The following is a 23,892-nucleotide window of genomic DNA, read 5'->3' as shown; positions in this document are numbered from 1 at the left end:
GTGCTAAACCATAAACTGATGTCACACGGTCTTTCGAGCGAATTGGTATCATTGGCAAAATAAGAGGCTTTTCTGTATGAAATGGACATAAACCATGAATCTGTAAAGAGAGAAAGTGGATCCATGAATTCCTGGGGCGGGGGGTGGGGAAGAGACTGACCGTGAGTGAGTCCCAGGTAATTAGGGGGGTAAGAGAAATGTTCCAGATCTGGACTGTGCTCATAGCTGTTCCAGATCTGGACTGTGCTCATAGTACATAAATTTACTAAACATCACTGCACCGTACATGTACAGTGGGCGAATTTTATGGTATGTAAATTATCCCTCAATAGGGCTGTTAAAAATAATCTATCTTTTTTGTACCACATAACACATTTCAAAATAAACAAGTATTTCTATTTTTATCGTAAAGCTTTTCCATTATCAGCTCATCACCATGACCGTCAAGAACGTGTCTGAGACCATGACTGCATTCCTCCACAGGCTAATAGGGCTTGTTATCACTGCTCTCACTCACAATCACATTGTTTTTGGAAAGACATCTTGAGATGTACTATCAAAGTCATTAGCAAAAAGCATTTATAGGCTAAGATTATGTTCTGCCTCTGATGGCTTCTCAGCCTGGACAGCAAATATTCAAGTTGGAAACGAATAGTTTTCAAATAGAAATCCATCATCAGTGCCTTAGTTCTCTGCAAATGTCTCAGGAAACAGAAAAGGCACTTTGCTCTAAATACTTCTGATGGGCTGAAATCAAATCATGAAAGCAGTGGGTCTTGAAAAATGCACAGGGCTCCCCAGTTGGAGCGCTGCGAAAGCCACTGTAGTCTTCTGTGTTAAAGTGAAATGCTAAGAACAATATTACTATGATTTCCCATAAATGCATCTGCAAAGAATGACCTCCAAATACGCATCCTGTCTTTAGAGCACAGACAGCTTTTAGGACAACTATTTTCACTATGATTTCCTAACATAATTTAAATGCATAGCAGTCAGTTCCAACTTGACCAATCCATCCTTGACTTCTCTGTAGGCCTATAGCTGCTCATTGAATAAGAGAAACTGTATTATCATGGAACTCCCAGTTTGCTCCTGTTTGGCCCTCTTGCCCACCGTGAGCCCACACAGAAGTCATGCAGGGTGCTCGCTGTCACTCTGTCTCCCACTGAGTCACACTTAGCAAAGCCAGGCTGGGTTGTATCGGGCTCTACTCGAGGACCTTGGCTTTACCGAAACGCTTTCGACCTCACGTTCTTCGGTCTGGCTGGGAGACGTGTATGAGCACTTTAATAATGGAACCTGGTTTCATGAGCTCAACAAAAAAAAACAATGTTTTCTGCCATGTGTGGAGCCCGTACTACATGTTGGGGAGGTGCTGTGCTGAGGGCCTCACAAACGTGACCTCTAGTCGTGGCAGGTGTTACAATCCTCGTTTATAACAATGTCATACACCTAGTGAGGGTAAAGCAGCAAGCATGTCAAGGCTAAGACTCTCGCCCAATGTCCCTATTATATTCCAAGCCTAACTGCTTACATTGCCCGGAAGTGCACTGCTGAACCCCAGGACTCTGGATGTTCAAGGCAATCCCACGAGGGCTCGGATACCACTGAGAGAGTAGAAAGAAGGGCGAATCGAGGATGATGGCCTGCTGTATTCACAGGGCTGTCACATAAGAGCTGTTGGATTTGGGTAGTATCGCTTCCCCTCTTTGGTCCTTAATTATTTCTTCTGTAAAATGAAGACAATCACTCCTCCCTTATTCAATCAGCTCTTAGAAGGCATCAGTGAGAGCGCACGTGCATTCATCTTTCTTGCCAATGAAACTAAGTGGTCATCACAACTCACTCTTCCTAGATACAAGACACATGGCTGTACGGGCACACAGGCCTTCCAGGAACTTATCCTCAGACAGAATTTATTCAGAATGTATCACATAATTTATTCACAGGAGCCTAGGATCAGATGAGATGGAAAAAGTTTTCTTCCAGGATTGGGAGTTCTTGGGGTCCTCCCTGAGGTGCTGAGGGACAGGATGCCAAACAAAACCAGCCTTTAAGATTTCTGCTGCATTTGGGCTATTGTCGAGACACAAACTTAATGAAATGGTATTTTATCATGAGCTTGACGGGCTCCACCATCTCATAATATGGGATTTGGGGAGAGTCAAAATTAGCAAGCTATGCTCATAAGCGTGCCAGGGTTTTGTTAGTGAGCGTCCTGGCTACGTGTGCAAAAGGAATTAAGAATCTGAAGAGGCTCTCCTGTGACTCTTTCCATGAATTCTAGGCTTGCATTTCTCAGCAACCAAGTCATTTACTTTTCAAGGTTAACCAATTAACGAGGTCTTACGCTGCAGAACTTAAGATGAGACATTTATTTCAGTTGGAAGACAAGTAAGCTTCCTTGCAAATGCAATTAAGAATCACAGATTATTCAAACTAGACTTTTCAAAACTGTATCATCCCAGGGGCACCTGGATGGCTCAGTCAAAGGAGCATCCGACTCCTGACCATCAGCTCAGGTCTTGATCTCAGGATTGTGAGCACAAGCCACGTGTTGGGCTCAACTAGAGAATCCCAGTTTTTCAGGTGAAAACTAAAATGCTTAAAACTTAATAGTTGATGCATCTGAGGGCTAGGAAGGCAAAGAGGCTTCACCTCATCCTTTCTCTGACAAAGAATTAACAAACACCTGCTGTGTGCCAGGTCTGTCCAGGGCTCCAAGGATACAATGCAGAGCAAAAGAGACACTGGTTGCATTTTCTGTGGGGAGTAGAGGCCAACCAAATAATGACCCACGCACGGAAATTCAAACTCCGATGGTTATGAAGAACAAAACTACAAATCAGACACCGAGACCTGGACCCCTGACTACAGCCCGGGTATACTGGGCCCATTCCATGTTGGAAGAGTGTCCGAGAAAAGCAATGTCTTCTTAAGCATCTATTCTAAAACCACAGATTTTCAGGTGCTAAATAATTCGGGGGTGAGAGAGTCATCTAGTGTAGCCCTATGCCACAGGGGTTACTGTGTTACTCCGGTAATATTTTGATAAGCGACTAAACAAATAACCAAACAACTGATATTCAATCTGCAGAATATCTTATTCTTATTCCAGGAAAGAGAATCAAAAAGTACTTGATAAACTTCCTACTTCTACTCAATTAAATTAAGATGCTAATCTCAAGGGGGGGGGGATAAAGAAATGAACCATTGATAAATTGTGGGAACATTTCTTTAAATGGAAATTTGATTCAATAAGGACAAGCAAAGGCCACTGGAAATTTTTTTTACCAAAAAGATCCAAAATATACAAGTACAGAATGGGGAAAACTTTCCATATATGATAGAACAACAACCAAAAAAAACCCCCCCCCCACAAAAAAAAAAAAAAAAACCCACAAAAACCTTATTAACCTTAACCTTAACCACAAGTAGTTGTACTTAGCAACAATTTGAATACAGCAGAAACACAGCTTTATCATGAGAAGAACCTTCCATGACACTCAGGTTTGCTAGTCCCTAAAAGAGACATTGGTCTATGGTTAGATGGCATATGGGAAATGCACATATGTAAAAAAGTACTGAAGAGTTCAATAAAAGGAACAACACTGCAAAAGGGAATGGGAAACAGAGCTTGTGCTAAACACTGGGCAGTTGGGACGATTGGCAACACCACAGAGCGCATGCAGAATGAGCGTGGTCTCTGGGGTCACGCAGATGTGCGTCTGAGTGCTGTGGCCCAATATCTTATTTGGGCCAAGGTGTTGAACTTCTTTGTGCCTCATTTTCCCCATCTGAAAAAATGGGATGCTAACAGTACCAGCTTTACAAAATCCCCATGAGAGAGGAAATCCGAGAGCAGAGGGAGCACTAAGACAAATAACAAATAACAAATAACACACTAAGACAAATAACAATCACTACCTACAATTTATGAAGGATTTCCACGAAGAGGAGAGAAATGGCTCTCCATGCCCAGGAAAAAAAAAAAAAAAAAAAGGAAGAACATGAAGAGGGAGAAAATGTGAGCCCAGTTCGAACAACAAAGTTTTCCCCTTTATGGGGATAAAGCAACGTAATGAATCACAAACGGCAGTTGGAAATACAGAAATGGGAGTCGCAAAGCAGGGAGCAGAAGAACCTGCCATAGATGATTCGCAAACCCACGAGCAAGGGCTCACCTAGATATTTTTTAATAACCTCTAAGTTCATCTGGCAGAGAACACCAGTCTTGCCAACAGAAATAAATGCATCCTTGGGTTACTTTCCATTTATCACCCTGACAGTAACACTTAGGTATCCAGAAGGTGGAGGCCTGCTCCGTACCGATCGATGAGGTGGAGGGTGCAGACGGTGGTAGTGGAGAATGATTAGAGAAGCCACAGGAGAGAAAGGGTCACCTGAGAAAGGAAGCCTACTCTGGGTTGACCAACGTTTTGTTTTATACTTTATGATGAAAGTTCTAGAGATGCATTCCCCTTGATTCACCTCTCTGTACATCTTGAGGGGGTATCTTCCCCAAAATATTTCAATATTGGTTCTCTTCTAATCTCTCAAGGTTACCTCTGGATTGCTTAAAATAATCATGATTATATGATAGATGGAATTAGACATTTTGACGGAAATAGGGTTCTCTTCAGATATCAGAATTTTCTGAAATAACTCCTTATAATTATTCAACATGTCAGCAAATTCTCAAACACACATAGATGATGCGTCCAAGTGCCTAAACCCTCCATTTCTGGAAGTTTTTCCTGTAGTTTTTATTTCCAAAGGCAGAGACCATACTATGTTAGCAGTTGCCTATCCAAAAAAAAACCTACAACATGTTTTGTTTTTTTTTAGCCCAGGCATTTCCCACCAAAACCCAAAGAGAAGGGGAGAGGAACATGTTAATGTCTTCAGCAATGCAATGAGAAAAAAACCAAGGCTGGATGACTTCATCAAGTATGTGAAGAGATAGCAAGAAGTTAGTAAAAGAGGTTCCGTTCACAGTGGGCTTGTTATGTTAGTTGTCATTCCTTTTCATGAGGATCGTTTCAAAGGAATATCTATTTAGTTGTGGGCCATCCAGCACATCCCAAGCCAGGAATGGCGTAGTCCTCGTCTCCTCTTATCCCCACAAGAGAAGGGAGGTCTCTAGACTAAGGAATATTAAAACATCTGGAAGGCCGAGTCAGACAGATAATTTTTCATATCCTCTTTCTCTTTCATGAAGAACTACCAAAAGTCTAAAGTGAAATTTTAAAGAAAAAGAAAAATGACTGTTTCCTGATCGAGGCTACCACTACTTAAAAAAAAAAAAAAAAAAAAAAAGCCTCTGAATATTTCCATTATGCAAAGCTTTTCAGATCTCTAACAGAAACACTGTTCATACAAGTGTATGACAGACTTTGTATTACATTTTTACGAAGTTGAGTATTAAGTGAATAGCCAGAAACGTTGAGCAATTCTTCCACTTTGTACTACACCATACGCTATGGAAAGAAAAAAAAAAAAAAAAGATGTTCCTCTAACAACTCAGAACTGAAAACGTTGTCTTAAATGCAACGCCTTTACTCAAAACCAAGAGGGATTCACTGAATGGATCTTCCAGTCAGAAAACTACTTTCACTCATCTGAGTTTCTGTGGGCCTGTTCTTTGAAGTTTTGCTATCCTCAGACATCTCCTAAATAAGGAGGTAAGCATTTAGCTCCGGTGAAACCCACAATGCCCAGAGACGATCATGCTTGCTGAGGCAGGCCGCGGGCGCCCTGGGTATTCCCACGTTTTCTCTCCTTGTATCTCCCCTCCCACTGACATAATGAGTTACCACTACGGGCCGAGCAAAATGTACCTGTCACATTCAGATGTTGAATATTCCTCTGTAAAGGAGCTGGTGACATCCTGTCAGACCGGTACAAGTCTAATAGAGGGCCATCTTTCCTGCCTCGCCATAATATAAAACGTGCTACTCAGTCACTCATGATTTAGGCAAAGTGTGTCTCAGGAAGACGGGGTGTGAGGTTGCCAGCATGGACAGCGCAATCGGCAGCCACCTGCAGGCACTGGAGGGTGGTCAAGCCCCCCTCCAATCCAGAGGGGCAACGTTCAGAATCCCACTTTTCTTCTGTGTCGTGACAAGTCCTCCTTCTTTCCTCTCAGTCCAGACTTAGAAGCACAAAGCCGTAATTTATTGATAGAGTCCGGCCATTAAGATGATATACAGTAGGTCCAGAAAGGAGATGTTTCTCCCCTCACGTTATCTCATTATTTCTTGGCCCTGATCCCGTGAAAGCCTGATATTACCATAATACAATGGCTTCAGAAAACAGCAAAATTATTTTGCTCAACTCAGGTGTATTTATCATCACTGACATTGAATACAATTAACCAAATTAAACTCACTGGCTGGCATTTTAATTGGTTCATATTCAAAGAAATACAGTGTATTCCTAAAGAGCAGGTATCTTCTAGAAGTGAGAACATAAAACTAGATAGTAGAAGGTCACTAGTATTAGAAGACCAACTTCTGACACATGTTAATAATTTAAGCTATTTACCTTCTGCTTTGCACGGTCTAAGTCACTACACCTCTACACAGAAGTCAATGAAATGGCATCAGTCTTAAAGCAATTTTGGTGAAGTTTAATTAGCATTTATGATCTTTAGCGAGACAAAGGTTTTTTGTACTAACTCACTCTATTTTTGACACTGGTGGAATTCATGTACATTGATACTAAATCATCACTGATTTTTTTTTCTATACTAACACGCATCCTTTCCTCTATTCTAGGAAAAGAACTCGAACACAGGTATCTTCCCAGTGTCCCCCCAGGAACTCGTGCCCACCATTCTGCTTCAAACTGCCAACCCCAATAAGGGAACTCATGCTTTTGTGTGTGTTTCGCTATTGTTGCTAATTCCCTCTTATCTCCCCATTTAGGTCCAGTAACCAAACGCATGACAGGAAGCTGGATGCATAATGGAAGTGTTTACTTTCCTTATGCTTAACTTCCCTGTGTAGTTCATGCCCCCAGTCCTGTGGGCAGCCCTATCACATCAGGCCCGCGCTTACGTGCTGTCAGCTGAATACATTTTCATATTTTAGAAGGAGGGGCGAAAGGGACAAGAAAGCGTCTCGCTAACTCCCATTCAAAGATTATTTCTACCAAAAAGTGTCTGCAATTATATTAGCTACTTTCTTCACTTATACAGGGTGCTATATTGGCTGATCCTCACCTGGGAAGACAATTAAATTGCAATTGTAAGTAGGCCCCTATCGGAGACGATTAGGAACATCTTGAGAGTTTTTAACCACAATGTAAGGGGAGAGAAGGCACGAAGAGACCCCAAGACGGGCAATCAGGCCGTAGTGGGCTATGAGCGTGAGGCGCAGGAATTCCCGCCCCCGCCAGGAGCGCCCGTTGAGGGACACATGCTGGGTGCCCACTCGGACCTCTCCTCTGTCAGCCTTACCCAGGTCCGCTCACGCAAACCAAACGTTCTGGAAAGGGGACTGAGAGCTTAGTGTTCACTCTGCTTTCCCTGAAGCCTCTTTGGAAAGTACTCCCCAGCCCGAGCACAGGCTGTTTGCCTTAAAAGGATAAAATATCTGTAGGAAAAAAACCATAGCTGGCTGCAGAGACACCACATACCAGAAGGAGAGGCGCTGCAAGCCCAGGGCTCCTCCTCCAGCAGGCTCAGCATCGGCTCACCTTCTCAAACTCAACGCCTCGCGGAAGTATCTGGGACCCAAGGAAACACTCTGACTGCTTAATTAGGCAGCGGCCCCCTGGGAGTGGAAAACACACTCAGAATGATGGCTGATCCTAACGAGTGGCATATTTGAACACTGGCCAGGACTCGTGGCTGGCAGGAAAGAGGAAACACACTTACCTTTCGAACGGAGCTGCTGCCACTTTTGTGTGCCCGAGTCCCGGTAGGTAACCCCAGAGAGAACTGTCGGACCAACAGACCGACAGGTGCAGCCGCTACAGGCCCCAAGGGTTGGATGGGAGCCGGGCAGCGTGACTCTACGGCAAGCATGGCATCTGCGTGGGTCCAAGTGCAGGGAGGAAAGCGCTTTCCCGAAGAATGGGAATTCAGATCACCTGGAAGCACCAAGCTTGAACGGACCACGGGAGAGGTGCTCAACACCGGTTTCGTCTTGGAATCATCTCTGAGCTAAAGGAATACATCCATTCCTCATGCCCACCCCTGAGCAATTACATCAGAATCTCGAGACAGGAGGGGACCCATCTCCCTAGGAAAGATATTTTTTTAAGCTCCCCTAGGTGATTCTAACATGCAGCCTAACCCTAACCAACGAGCTAGGTCAAGTAATGAACACTTGCGTGGGTGGATAAACCATAAATTGGTGGGGGCGGGGAATCTACTGCTTTTGTAAGCCCCTAGTACTTAAAGGGTTCCACAAACAGAAATGCGGGAAGTGGGAAATTTCTCCGGGTCCTTCACACTGGAGCTACCTGGGGAAATCTTTAAAAATTCTGACGGGGGTGTGTACTCCCAAACATTATCACTTTAACTGGCTTAGGGTCAAACACCAGGCATTGGATTTTTTCAAGTTCCCCAAATGATTCTAATGTGCGCTCTGGGAAGCACTGTCCTCTTATTTCTCTGCTTCTCCCCAAGTACTTCTGCCTCCTACTTAATTCCTGGTGGACAGACACTCCCCTGAGAACAGCCTCTATGCTATCCAGTGGGTCTGGGCGCCACTGCCTAAACCTCACAGCCCTTCAGGAAGCAGAAGAGCCTAGTGGCTTTAGGAAATCAGCTCTGGAGTTGGAATTTAGGCTCAGCCTTTTTACAAAGTATGTGACCTTGGGCAAGTCACGTCTTAGCTTCTCTGAGCTCCATGACCTGTCTCAGGTGCATTGAAACAGGGGTAATTTGGAGTCTTCCTCGGAGGGCTGTTTGAGTATCAAAGAGACGATCTACGGAAAACGCAGGGAGCAGTGCCTGACACAGAAGACGTGTTCCATAAATGGTAGCCATTGTGATGGGGACAGGCAGTGCCCTTCCAACCCAGCTCTTTTCAGAAACCGTGATGCACTAACTTACTCTCTTCATCCTTTTTGTCTGCACTACGACCGGCACAAACACCCCCAAACCCTTCTTGCTATCAGACTCGGGGATGTTTCAAAGGGACAGTACAAGGCATTCAAAACAAGCAATGGCCCAAAGGGAAACATCTGGAAGGTTCTCTGCCAAAAGCCCAGGATGGCTCCGGCTCCCAGAGAAGGCCAGCCCCTGATGTCCTCCAGTCCAGGCGTCTCCTCCCTACGGCTGTCTTTCTCTATGAAGTGCTGACACACCTGTCAATTCCGTTCCAGTCACTGCCTATTTACTCGCCCACAAAACCCATCACTCCTTCACAGCGTCTCCACGACTACGGCTCAGCTCTCACGACTCTCTTGCCTCGCCCTACTCTTATCCATCTCGCCTGGCCCTTGAGCGTTTCCCGGAATGCTCATTTTGTGCACCCCACCCTCACCCACCCCTCTCTGCATCCCCCCCACCCCGTACTCTCCTGCTGTGTTCCTGGTAATAACCATGAGTATAAAACCCGTGCAGATGCAAGGCCCTTTTGAGAGGGCGCGAGGAGCCCCACCTCTTGTTAAACACCTGTTTCCCTGCAGCCCCGTCTTTGTGCCATTGTTCGCACCGGCAGGACCGATTTTGGACGGCGCGCAGTCTTCCGCACTCACTCACAGTGACACTCAGGGAGTTCACATGGGCTGCGCCTGTTTAACTTTGTGGAGAGTGAATGTGAAGGAGACGCCGAGGAGCACAGGGAGAGCCGGTGTCAGGAGGCTGGGTGCGAGGACATGGAGAGGGCTGTCAGGGAAGGGGTGGCAAGCCTTGCCAGCTCCGCCGTTCACATTAGGATTCCAAATGCCACAGATGTGGTTGCATAATTAGCTGGGGAGCCTACTGGGAACTGCGGCTTCCCCCACATGCTTATGGATCCCATTGTCTCCTGCTCTCTCGGAGCCGGGACGGTTCAAGGCCGAGGGTCTGAGTGCCAGCAGCAAGCCCGGGCCCTGGATGGGCAGCAGCACCTACGGGCAGACGTGGCAGAAAGAGCAGCAGCCTGGTGTTCCAATCTGGTTGCTAGGATACCATGGAGACCCTCCACGGCTAAGCAGACAGGGCAAAAAAATGTGTCCATATGCCTTACAACCTGCAAACAGCAACACCAGAAGCATGGTGTGCCCAGCTCTTCAGAGAAATACTAAGTACCGGTGCCTGGAAGTGTGGCCCAGGAGAGCAAGGAGGCTGGCCACGGAGATTCCCCGTGTTGCAGGGCTTGTCCGCAGTTTCATTATAAACCCCGGGGCAGGGGCACACACTTGACCGCGCTCCAAAATAGCCTAAGAGGGTCTTAGTAACCTGGTCTCAGATGTTTTTTCTAAAAGCTCCCACGACCTCCGTTTTAATGCGCAGGCCGTCCTGTCAAATGAACGCTGCAACTTCAGCAGGAAAGTCCATTAGGATGGCGTTCCGTTGGACTTGAACTCCTCCGCCAAAACAAGGGAGATGAATTTCAGAAATCGACTTCAAGTTCAATTCTCATCTCCGTCCCGGTGGCCTCGGTATGTAAGGAATCTGCCATGCTGGTCTGGGGCATGAAAGATTATTTTCGATGAGGAGTGTCCGAAGAGAGGGGGGAGAGGAAGGGGTTTCCTTTGGGAGAGGGGCTCCTTGTCTTGGAGCGGTGGAACGTCTGCTGCTGGGTTCTGTGACACGCCCTCACCCAGTGGGGCCGCTTACAGCTCTCCTCGGGGCAGTGCCGGTAGGAGGCACGGGACTGAAGGGACTCTGGGAGATGCGGAGCTTTGCTGATGGGGAACACCGGGTGCTCGCCGGCTGGACAGTGCACGCGTGCACACTCGCACGCCCGGAGTGTTGGAAATAGGGGCAGAAATGCCCTCTTGCCTACTTTGTAAAATGCAAAGTGAGGCTCTCATTCTCTGTGGCCTAAACTTGCTTTTCCTCAACTCCCACTATGGCATTCTGGTGCCGCCATAGCTGCTGTCATGGTGCCACGTGTTTGTCACCCAGAGGGTCCTGTCCATTCCCACCGCGCCCCTCTCATCCCCTGAGCACCTGCCGAAGTCAGGCAGTCCCTCCTCCCCTCCACTACACGTCCCCATGCCATGAAATTAGAGGGGCACGATTCTATTTTGCCATCTTTCTTAGGCATCCCCTCTGCGACTTAACTTACTCTCTGCTTTCTGGAATACTTACTTGTGTAGCATTAACGCCTCGATTCAGGACCTCCATCCCTCTCATCTCTAACCCCTCGGGATAGCTGCACATGAAAAGTATTCAGCTGAACTGTAGGGCCCTTTGGAATGTAATTGCTGCCTCTGAATAAATCTGTGTGTTAATAGTCTACCATCCATGATTATACCAAAATTCTAGAATCCCCTCCACTTTCCTACAAAATTTAACATACAGCCTTTAGGAAGATACTATTTCTCTAGAGATGTACTAGTTAGTGTCCAGGTTTAAGAGATCATACAAGAGCTTGTTACAATTAATGCCTCCCTAAAAATAAGAAAATCCATTTCTTTTCACCCCCAGGTCTTCCAAAGTATTTCACAACCCAAGAGTGAAACGTTACAAAACATATCATTGTTGTCTGAAATTCAGCTGCCTCTGGGGTAAAAAGTACCAGCTGAACGAAAATTCAGAGACACTGACAACTTTTTATAGGAATTTAAGTCTATACAGTCCCACTGAAATGATATGCAACCCTGGGACAGCAAAATGGAAAGGATTTGAGAATATTTACAACAGGTAAAGAGTTTACAACATGCTATTTCTTTCCAGAGACTAAATGTTCTGACCTGTAATAGAGTTTTCAGGAAAGAAATAGCACGAAATAAAATTACCTTAGAAGTCCATAAGAACATTGGGGAGGGTATGTGCTATGCTAAGTGCTGTGAAATGTGTAAACCTGTTGATTCACAGACCTGTACCCCTGGGACAAACAATGCATTAAATGTTAATTAGTAATAATTTAAGAAAAAAGTCCATAAGAACAATCCCATATATATAACCAACAGACTGATCTCATAAAATGAATATTTTTATATATTTTTTCATTTTTAGGGGTTATTTGCTCAATTTATTTCAAAATATATGGCCTAATAGTTTTACATTCTCAAGTACTTATGTGGTAGTAATAGGATAGAGTACCAACTTCTACATCAGTTCTTGGCTTCACATTCCTAACAGAGGAAGGATTTAAGGGCTAGTTCTACACAGGTGTGTAAGAAACAAACAAGAACACCCCCAACATATACACACACACACACACACACACACTCAGAAGGAGCTCCCCGGCTCAGAGACAACATTGCCTTCCATTCCCAGCTTACAAGGAAAATTCCAAACCAAGAATGTTAAAATGATGTGAGTTAAGAATTTACATTTTACCCTATTTTTTAAACGATCAAAAATCATTAAAGAAAAGTTTTTCAAAATTATAATCCTCAGAGGGCAATCTCAGTAAGCAAATTGCATTTATCAGATAACTGAACAGAAGCTGAGCTGGGCAGTTATCTACATCTAATGAAAAGAGAACAGAAATTTCACAGGAAAGTGAATCTGAAACCCACTTTAGGCTATTTAGGTGGTTTCCTTTGAACTCGAACTCACAATGATCTGTGAGTTTAAAAGGACTATACGTAAATTGCACTAGAAGCAAAATATAAAGACATAACCACTTGTTGCCAGTCCTCCTGAATAATCAGATTACTCAGAGTGAAATAAATCTAAATTCAAGCGAGTCTTCTTTGATTTGGCAAGTTTTCCTAATTCTTTGTGGAGCTATCTTGCACAATCATTCAAATGACATAAGGAATAATCATTTTGCATACAATGTAACTTCTCTTTCAAGAAAGGTACACTCTACCACTTAAGCCAATTTTATTCTGGTTTTCTTTATGTAAGTGTGAAAAAAGAACAGATGTTTTTCCAAAATTATTTAAGCTTGGAAGACATTCTATCCTTTTCTTCAATATAATCCTTCAGAATCACCGAAACCATCATGGTGATACCTTAAGCCGCTGATTTCTTTAGAGCATGTTATTAAATAAATATCAGAACGCACAGCATTGTTCCATAGATAAAATGTTTATTATAACAGAATGGTGTGAACTATTTGCCATGCTAATTTCATTTTCCACCATGGACTTGGGAAAAAAAATCTAGTTGTTCTACATGTTGAGCACCAAGAGACTTCTAAAACTTACCCCATTTCTACGGCTCATTCCCTACTACCGACATACCTTCAGATCTTCTCTGATCTAATGTTTAACTGGAGTTATCAGCTGGCTCGATCATGCTTCATGATAAAACCTATTAAAATGGTCTTTTTATAAAAGCAGAGTTTTCTCTGTTACTCCAAAGTCCTGCAGATACTAAAATGAGATCCTATGCAATGCTTAAAAATGCAGAGAGCTGTCTTTGAGTTATTTTTTCATTATGCAAAACTTGGCCCAGGAGAGATGGCCATGTACCTCGTTAGCTAAAACAGGCAAGCATATCGGGACTGCAAATTAATTTACTGGAAGAAGTTGAAGTAGATGCGAATCATTCAGGTTCCTAAGGCAAATCTAAGCCTAACTGATTGGGGCAACTTGCTGTCAGAATCTCCAAAATGTTTATCCTCATGGTTTCCTCCCCACACTCTGGGAGAATACAAACTCCCTCTTTTTTTTTTTTTTTTTTTTTTTTTTTTTTTTTTTTTTACAAACTCCCTCGTAAGCTAAACCTGCAAGGGGAACAGCAGAAGGTCCATGGGAACCAACAAATGTAGGTATGACTCTTAAGTTTTCAAAAGTATCATCAGTACGTGCTCAATAGCTCCCCAAAATCGATGGAGACAATCGGGTATTTACCCTTTCTCCTTAATTTCTTGTATTTATGATGTGCAGGGTTCCAAGGGAGCTTGCGTTCTTATGTAACACGTGTGATCCAGCCAGTGTGATGTAGTTGGGAATAGAGCAGCAAAACCTTTCATTTTATCAATTATGTCATTACCTACTAATTCAAAATACCAGTCACTGGGGTGCTCTTCCTCATTCTATGTTAATCTCATGTCTCTGTCACTTTACTCTCCATGAGGTCTCTGCGTTGAGAGGTGTATAACAAGTTGGATTCGATTTTCCTACCCAAGTTACGAAGCCCATTGACATCAGAACACAGTTCTCTAAACGCAAGAAGGATACCAGAGTGGTTGCATCAGGAGCCAGGAGTAAGGCAAACAATGTGTTCACATTGTCAGTAAAGGTAAGTGTACTTCTCACGCTTCACCCTGGGAACCTGCAACCCTCCGGATAGTCTGAGACACCTCACTGGTAACATTATGCAAATTCCTTAAGGAAAATAAGCAACAATCTCCCTCGGATGGTATGAAAAAATATATAATTTTTTAATCAACAGACTGGGCTTCCATTTGTGGGCTGTAAATGCCATCCGATTCAGGAAATCAAAAAAATCTTCCCTTTTCTATGCGTCTTTCCTTATTTTTGACACTTGGACGAGGACAGCACGTTGGGGTTTGAGGGGTACCGGCGTGAATCGCCGGCATGTAGAGAAATCCGGGAGAGCCACACCAGCGGGGAAAGTAAGGGTGGTATCAGACGCATTTCATTTCAGGTCTGATGAGCCTGCATTTAGGATTTTCCGGCTGGGCAGGTCTGCCAGGGCATCTGGGAGACGGGGTTTTTATTCCTCTTCTCACACTCACTCACTCACACGCACACACTCTCACACACACACACACACACACACAGCCGGACACACACCTGGGGCGCGTTCAAACTATGTGCGGTGGGTGGCATATATGAATGTGTATGTCTATTTTTTTTTTTTAAATAGCTTGAGATCTGACAAAGACACGAAGGCAAACGTAGGTGCAGCGAGTGTGGCTCTGAGAAACGTGCACAGCGCGCGAGAAGCGCCCGTTAGAATGCACCATCTCCGAGCATGAGGACAGACATGGCAAGCGCGAGGGGCGGGGGCCGACACACAAGACAGAGACCCGCAGCTCCCCACCGACAGGGCGCCGCACCCCTGCTTACTGTGGGCTCTTGGGGTAGAAGGGCAGGGTCACATGGCTGAGATCCTGGAGGTCGAAGGCGGTGGGCTCGGCGGAGATCGCCTGCCGCTTGGTGCGCGGCTCGCCCTGCAAGGTGCCGGCGCTCTGCTTCTGCGCCTGCTGGGTGGCCGGCCGGATCACCGAGCGGTACTTGTCCAGCTCGTTCTGCAGCTTCTGGATCAGTTCGTCCTTCTGATCCAACTCCAGCTCCAGCTCGTCGATGAGGGCATCCCGCTGCCTCAGCTCCTCGATCTTCTCCTGGAGCGCGTACTGTAAATCCCGCAGGGTGCCCATGCTCCTCCGGGCCGCCGGGGCGCCTGCCTGCCGCTGCCGCGCGCCTTGGGGCTTGCTCCCCTCTCCGGTCAACTTTCCCCAAAGTCGCCGCCGCCTCCCGAGTGCAGACGCTTCCTACTCGAGCCCAGAGCCAGCCCTGGCTTCTGAGCATGCCCAGTCCGCCGCTCCGGCGCCGACTTTCGGTGCAGCTCCCACTTCTCGGGCCGCCGGGGAGGCTGAGCGTGGGGACCGCGAGACAGCAGGTCCAAGCGGGGACTGAGCCGCCGCGCGGCGAGCGCAGGGCCGGAGGCGGGCGCAGGGCGGCGGGTGCCGGAGGAAGCGGGCGCTGCGCCTGGGGCGCCTGATAAGCCGCGGGGCGGAGCGGGCGGGCGCGCCACTTCGGGGTGGGGAGGTGGGGGAGACGCCGGGGAGGACCCCGCTCCAGACCGGGGAGGCGCCAGCCGGGGGGACCCCCCGCCCAGCCCTCCCCCTCCCTGCCCACCCCGGCCTCGAGGCCGCTGGGCTACTGTCCTGGCCGCGTCTTCGGGCAGGGCGGGCTCGGCATCCGGAAAGCCCCGGGGTCCGGAGGTGCTCTGGCCGCCGGCCTCCCCAGCAGAGGCTCCCGAGCTGCGTGGCCGCGCTGTCCCCGCGCTCACGCCACCCTTCCCCCGCGGAGCGCCGCGCACAGGTGGCTAGCGCCGGAGAAGAAACTTGCCTCCCGCCGGAGAGGAGCCCGCGCCCGGGAAGGGGGGTTCCCTGACGCGCAGGTGCCTTTGAGGAAGGGGCGGAGGGGGCGGGGCTTGTGGGTCGTCGCCCCTAGCGGGGCCTGCCTCCGCTCCTGCCGACTGCCCCCCTTTCCGCCCCTTCCAAACTCACTCGGAGGAACTCTTCGCAGGTCTGGGCCCGAGAAGGCCGCTCAGCTCCCCCTCCTACCTGAGCTAGTGTCTGCGGAAGAGTTTCTGGCTGGGCCTCGCGTCTTCCATTTGCTTAACTTAGGGTGAGGGACCGGAGTGGGGCCGGGGGAGCAGGAAAAATCCATGCTGAGCGCCAAAAAAGTCCATCCTGAACTTGAACTGTATCTTTAAAAATATTCCTTCTGTGACAACCAAGCTGTTAGAACGGTCTCCTTACACTTGAATGGCAAGACTCAAACCGTGAAGAGCAGGGGGAGCCCAGATGGGCTGCAGAAGACTGTGCTATCCCACCCCCCCATCCCCCTCATCCCTGCCCACTTAGTATTTCCTAAAATGATGACAATCAGGTTGCAGCTCTCTGTGGAGGGGGAATTCTCCCAGCATCTGAACACATGTTTAGAATCTACAAGTATTTACTTGCTACTCACCTAAATTCTTAATATTTATCTAAAACTTCACGAACTCATCCAACTTTATAGCCTTTATCAGCGGCCCCCTAATTACTATTCCTGAGCATTCAGTGTTATAAACCAATGCTCTATGTGGCCATTCCTTAACACTACAGGTCCATACAAAATACATTAAAATCGAATTGCAATCCAGAACTATTCCCTGGAATCTAAACTTAGCCAAGAATGAAGATAATGGTCTCAAAAAAAAAAAAAATGTTTTTACTTTTGAATACACAATTATCTTAGCTATCTGAGCTAAGAGGAAAAAAAGGTTAAGAAAACAAACAAACCAGCTAGCTAATGGCACATTAACCAACTTTTTGATTCAGAGTGTTATCTGTTCGTAATTAGAGGTATGCATGACAAAGGATATACAATCCTAAACATTCTTCCACTCAGGTCATGACCTAATGCTCTTAGCACAGGTGATAAAAGACACTTAATTTTTCTTCTTTTCCAACATGGACAGGCATTTTCAGAAATGCATTTATTTCAGAATGTAATACATAAAGTGGATAACCCCCAAAACAGTCTCATTTGTAGTGAACAGACCATGAGTAACTCACAAATACTGACAGCAGTGAAATAGTTCCGAATTGTTGTTTTGACTAAAACTAAATCAAGCAGAAGGCCCGTGGCTTGTATAACTGATTCTATTCTAAAAAAGAGCTTCTGTGACAATTTCCTGGTCCCAGGCAAAAGGCCAAATTCTTACTTTATTTAACCTATGGGGATTCTTTAATTCCATGGGAAAATGTTTTCAACTAAATGCCTTTTTCCTATAGATCTATATAGGGGTCCCCCAGGTCAAGAGTTTATATCTAGAAATATATCAGAAGCAACTTACAGGGGATATCTTTTTTTTTTTTTTTTAAGATTTTATTTATTTATTTGACAGAGATCACAAGCAGGCAGAGAGGCAGGCAGAGAGAGAGGAGGAAGCAGGCTCCCTGCTGAGCAGAGAGCCCGATGCAGGACTCGATCCCAGGACCCTGAGATCATGACCTGAGCCGAAGGCAGAGGCTTTAACCCACTGAGCCACCCAGGCGCCCCCATATAGGGGATATCTTTAAGGTTCATTTGAGGCTTAAATGGAGTTACTTAATGTCTCTGGGCAGCACAAAGCAGAGAAGATTCTTCATTTGTAGAAAGCCTGTCTACATGCACAGAAGAAAATATACAGTATTTTGAATAAAAGTGAAGTTTCTTTACACTGACTCATGTAAATATTTTTCAGTATGTAAACTATCACATCCACATGTAACTAGAGCAAATATCCATGCTACATTTCATTCTTATGATACAAAATGTATCCCATGAGGAATCTTATCTCGAGAGTCAGAAGTCTGTTATAATGCATGCGAAGAAAGTAAATGGCCAAAACATAAGACTATTACAACTGACTTAACACTTCTAAAAAGTATTAAAGCATGTATATAAGGATGTATCTGGTTATATTAGCCTATATTATGAAAAGAATAATTTAATTACCCCCTCACTTTATAATTACATATGCAAAATCCAATTCTCAACTTTTCCATTCTTGAACTCAAAGTAAATATTTTAAGTAAGTTTTGCGATGATGTTCTTGACCGGTTGTTTAGATCTTAAGGGGTGCGGTTTTCCATTTCAACCTTTTGAGTGATCCCCATTTTTTTTTTAAAGCGTCTTTTGGATTGTACTTGGTAAATGCTGGAAACAAATCCTAAGTAAAAAAGCAAGGTCCTGTAGCTACATTTCAGCAGACGAATGCACTATATGTCTCATGGTAAACTAAGTTGGTGAAACTGTAAGATCGGAGGTCAGGCACAAGTCTATTTTCTGCTTTCTCGGAAGTGAGTACACACATCTGAAATGGAATGGGATGGCATCTACTGAGCTCTCCCATGCCCTGTATCATGGGGTGAGGTCTCCATGGCATATGCTAAAACACAGAGCAATGCAAGGTTGACGGAACTGAGTTCATACTCTAGAATTCCACAGTCAACTCACAACTGGCTCTTTAGCTGGTCTCTCTTTGTTCCCACCCTAAGAGAAGCAACGTTCCAAAAGTAGCCAGCCCCACCTGAGGCACACTGATGCTCTTCAATTTTGCACCAACCCCTTATGATAGAGAATACATTGTATCATGCCTTCCTTATGCAATGTCCCAACGATCTAATGAGGCATTGGATAATGCAGCTTCATCATAACACTGGCTCTTAAGAAAATGAAGTCTGGTGAACTTATCATCCTTCACAAAAACCATAATTAGCCTCAAAAGGATGCTCATCCAAACGTCCATTCCACTGAAGCCACATGTTACGGAAGAGTCCTATGTATGAAAGCTTCTTCTGCCATTCCATGTGCATATCTTGAATAGAAACCAACAAACAAAACACAGCTGAGCTTTTTAGGTGATGGAGGTCACCCCTTATAGAAAATTGCCACGGGTAGCAGGTTTCCCCTAAGAAACAGGAAGGTGACCATTACTGGTACACATGCTGGCATGCTCCAAATTGCTAATCTCAATCAAGGCCACAGTAAAAATAACTTCCCTGAACTCTTAATGCATGACTGGCACTGCTTAATGTAACCCCATCAGGGAGTCTATTATTACTTCCACTTACATCTGAAAAAGTGGAGGCAGGGTATCACCCACCTGATGAATGGCAAAGCCTGGATTCGAATCCAGACCATTGGATACAGAGATCAAAATCTGACTCCCTGCCCCTCATTATCTTCTGCAGGACTTCCAACTGTTGCTAAGGTCTTGATACTCTATCCAGAGAGAGAAGAACATCCTTAACATTTTTAGCCTGACTTGGGGAGGTGGAAAGAAGAAAAATTTTAAAAATTCTGAAGGAGCGGGAAAGAGAATTTTTAGAAGTTCTTCTTCCTCAAATTGTCGTCACCCCAGCACCATTCCATTCTGGCTGAAGATGCACCCATCCATCTGGGATTGTCCTGGTTTTAATACTAAAATCGCTTAGGACTATCCTGGTGTTAAAGTTCAAGTTCTAGGTACTCCCTTAGTCCTAGACAAACTGGGACAGTTGGTCACCCTATTTAATTCAGGATTGCTGGGCTTTCCTATGTTATCAATACTTTCAAATTTTGCTTTCAAAGTTATAGACAGAAAAGTCAAACCTAGGAAGATCTGGAATGTTAATACTGGCTATTGTAGGCACATTACAAACCCACTTACACATCTGTGTTAATATGTTCTAAGGAAACAATCATCCTCTCTCAATGCATGAGAAGACACCACAGGAACTGTCTTTGCGCTCTAAAGGGCATGAGTTAGATGACAGAATCTTCACTTTACTTCAATAAATTAGAGATTCTAGGCTCTCCTTTGGGCTTACCATTTTTTTTTAAAGATTTTATTTATTTATTTATTTGAGAGAGAGAGATACAGCAAGAATAGGAATATGAGCAGGGGGAGTGGGAGAGGAAAAGCAGGCTTCCCTCCAAACAGGGAGCCTGATGCGGGGCTCTATCCCAGGACCTTGGGATCATGACCTGAGCCGAAGGCAGATGCTTAATGACTGAGCCACCCTGACGTCCCTGGTTTACCATTTTTATAAAAATCTGGACTTCAGACATATTGGCTTTCTATGCATAAAGCACAATGATTAAAGCACCTGCTATCTGATTACCTCCTACAGAATCAGATGATTCTTATGATTATATCTGGTGGCAGATTCGGCCATCAGGGATCCATATTTAAATGGATATAAGAAAAAATTCTAATGGTTTGGCTTTTTAGAAGTTAAACTTCTGTGCATGATACATTCTGCATGGAAAAGAAAAAAAAAGCCATAAACCATTAATGATGAAAAACTTACTGCAGAGATCTGGAAAGTAATAGTGCATTGTACCATAATTGCTAATGTGCTTAGAGTTTAATACCGAATTAGTGTCAGGCCTAATATCAGTTGAAATGCATTCTTATATTCCACAGCTTAAAATGATGGCATGGTATTATGGAGCCTGAAGTAGTGTTCATGAAAACCCATGCACTGTCTGCCAAAAAAGAACACTTCTCTGGGCTCTTCAGGAAGCTGCCCATTTCCAAATAATGTTTCCAAATAACGGAAGAAATGAAATGTTTTTAAGAAGAATAGAGTTTGGTTTTCCATATATTTTTTTCATGAATGGAGAATTTTAAAAAGCACAAAATGGGACTTCAAATATTTTATTCCCAAAATATTATTTTGCCATATTTTAAGCCCAGCCAATGTATATATGAGTAGGCAACATTGTAATATCTCTCCTGAGTAAATTTATTTTTTCAGTTCTATTCTCATATGTAAATGTACATCTTTTCATAAGTTAATACATCAGTATTTTCCACAGGAAAGTAAAAACTGAGGAAGTAATTTTGCATTTGAGAACGTATTTGAAATCATGTAGCTTATAGAAGAAGAGCTCTGATAGTCAATGACTTTTGGTTGCCGCTCTTATTTTAAATTGCATTTAACAGCAGACAAAACTCAGCCATTTTCACCCTACATGTTTTGTAACCAAAATTGAAAGTAAAAACTAAAACCACATTTTGCTAGTGAACTTACTAAAATTGGTAAAGTAAGAAAGTACTGAAGATATAAGAAAGATAATAAGATAAAAGTTTGAGAAAACTGGGCTTTTATCAGTGAGTCAAATGAATGGATGAGGCAACAGAAAGGTAGCAAGGCATTTGTTTGCACTGTGAGAATTTCAGAGATCTGGAGGACGGGAGACGTTGCAGCAAGTAGGGAAATATCCGGACGTCTTCGCCCTCGTGAACGTAATGGCCAGGTAAATAGCACCTAACTGCAAATTCAGAAAAGTCTTGATTCTATGACTTTTATACAATCATCATGAGATGGAAATCCAGAAATCCATCTTTAATGATAGGCAAATGAAGTGGTAAGATGGTAAAGCAAATGAATGTCATTCTAGGGTCAAGGCACAGAACCTGATGATTATGAAGGCATTACCCATGGACCAAGGATAGAGACCCAAGTAGGGGCCCAGGAGACACATATTTTCAGTATGTATTTGTAACCAACTGTACAATTACCAGTCACCATGCCCAATGCACATTTTTTTTTTTTTAAGATTTTATTTATTTATTCGACAGACAGAGATCACAAGTAGACAGAGAGGCAGGCAGAGAGAGAGAGAGGGAAGCAGGCTCCCCGCTGAGCAGAGAGCCCGATGCGGGACTCGATCCCAGGACCCTGAGATCATGACCTGAGCCGAAGGCAGCAGCTTAACCCACTGAGCCACCCAGGCGCCCCAATGCACATTTCTTAAAAAGATTCGGTAATTTCTCCCTGGTCCAGACTTATATTTTTTTAAAAATCATTTTTCAAAGCACAAAGCACAGGCATTTGATCTGGTAGGTAAGAATGCCCCATATAAATAAATATTAGATAGAGACTTTTTTACCCTTTTTTGGTATTAGGCAGAATATTCAGTGTCTGTCTTGAGTCACTGCATTATGTAAGAATGTTTTTACTCAAATATCAAAGTTAATTTAGGGAACTATTATGGAAAATTCATCTAAGGTTCCCATAGAATACAGTATGGCCAAAGTTCTAACCATCTATCTTTCTTAGAAAAGCATCTATGTTGAATACCAATTGTAAGTGGAAAAAATGACAGGGAAATCTTCAAAACATTTATTTGTGGAATGTTAAAAGCAATTGCTGCTGTTAGGAACATAGAGAACTTAGTGGAAATTGCTTATTTTCGGTTTGCAGTTTTTACTGGTCAGACCCTCTATCCTTGCACAGCAAGTAACATTCCTCCGGCAGTCACAGAGCTGAAGCTTACCTAATATCACAGCATTCCACATGCACTCCATTATTTAATTTAGTCACTTTCTGCCTCTATCACCAGCATTCCCAAAATACAGAGAACTAAAAGACTGTCAGCAGTTGCCAGGGATGGACACGTGCCCCCCTTCCCCACCCGCACCCCCCCCAAAAAAAAGGGCAGCAAAAACATCCTTATTTTTTACTCATAATGGATAGCACGGAATTGTAGCAGAAATGTACTGCTGAGACGATGTAATCCAACATCCTAATTTTAAATTTAAGGAAATTGAAAGGCCAAGGGAGTCAAGTGACTCCGCCAAGACAGAAGCAGGTTTAGAACCCAGCTGTGCCCACTCCCCGCATCCTGTTCTGGAAGTTATGGGATTCTTTCACTTTGAGCTTTGTGATTCGTGCGCACAGAAGGCTGACTCAGTTCTCGTGAAAATCCCACCTCCTCGCTCCTCACGGGTAATAGCTGTTAAGGCCCATTGAGAACACTTCAGTTTGTGCAGAAAACAAAATCTATCAAAAGGCCTTTAATATTTCTAATTAGTTCTATTATGCCTCTCCTGGTCCTCAGACTGTAAGGAACTGTTGTTCCATGGAGATCTACTGGACTTGATGGTGCAGGGGTGTGTGTGTGTGTGTGTGTGTGTGTGTGTGTGTGTGTGTGTGCGCGCGCGCGCATGCAACACACTTCCCAAGTCAGGCATGTGCCAGATGTTTGAAACATAAACCACACCCTCCTAATCAACCCTCGTTTATGTCAAAGTAGACGTGAGCACGTGAAGTGGACGTACTTGGGACACAAGAGCTCAGGTCAGGTCTCTTCCCATCACAGGGTTTTAAAAGTCTTTGTGATACAAAGGACAGCATTATCAAAACAGAGAAAATTGATCTCCCATTCTTATAAATTAAACCTAACACAGAACTCTCAAAATAGAGATGGTGACACCTGTTCGAATCCCTGAAATTGTGTCATCGGTCTTAGAACATGGGAGACATTTTTAAGGAACACGAACTTCAGACTATGCCAAAAGATGATTTTGTTCATGGAGTACTCTAAGAATTTTTACCAAAAAAAAAAAAAAAAAAAAAGATAGTAAAGACATATTTCAAAATGCATTGAAACATACAGCATTTAAAAGCTTTTTAAATTAATATTTTTCCTAAAAATACTTTTCTCCTTTCATATTCTCAGTATAGGTCCTTTTAATCACCAATCTATCTATACAGCCAATTTTTAACATATTATATGACTTCCAAATTCTGCAACCAGGGAATATCCAATTGTGAGAAATCAGAATAATTAATGAAGAAAACACAGAAAAACAAGAAGCAG

At 44.2% G+C, this 23,892-nt stretch overlaps 1 protein-coding gene across 2 annotated transcripts in view; it reads right to left on the bottom strand.

Moving 5' to 3' along the window:
- PRKG1 (protein kinase cGMP-dependent 1) overlaps nt 1-23,892 on the bottom strand; it is a 1,261,510-nt gene that overhangs the window by 1,161,220 nt on the left and 76,398 nt on the right. The window contains exon 1 of one of the 2 annotated variants that reach the window (XM_047703631.1): nt 15,106-16,142. The exons of the other annotated variant lie outside the window; for it this stretch is intronic. Coding sequence (XP_047559587.1) covers nt 15,106-15,416 — 311 coding nt within the window. The 5' untranslated portion in view covers nt 15,417-16,142. Of the gene's footprint in view, nt 1-15,105; nt 16,143-23,892 lie in introns of those variants that run through there. 2 annotated transcript variants of the gene reach the window in all.

The sequence above is a fragment of the Lutra lutra genome, chromosome 14 (assembly GCF_902655055.1).
Source record: "Lutra lutra chromosome 14, mLutLut1.2, whole genome shotgun sequence".
In the NCBI taxonomy this organism is placed as follows: Eukaryota; Metazoa; Chordata; class Mammalia; order Carnivora; family Mustelidae; genus Lutra; species Lutra lutra.
Note: the sequence above shows the minus strand (reverse complement) of the source record. Positions and strands in the feature narration are given on the sequence as shown.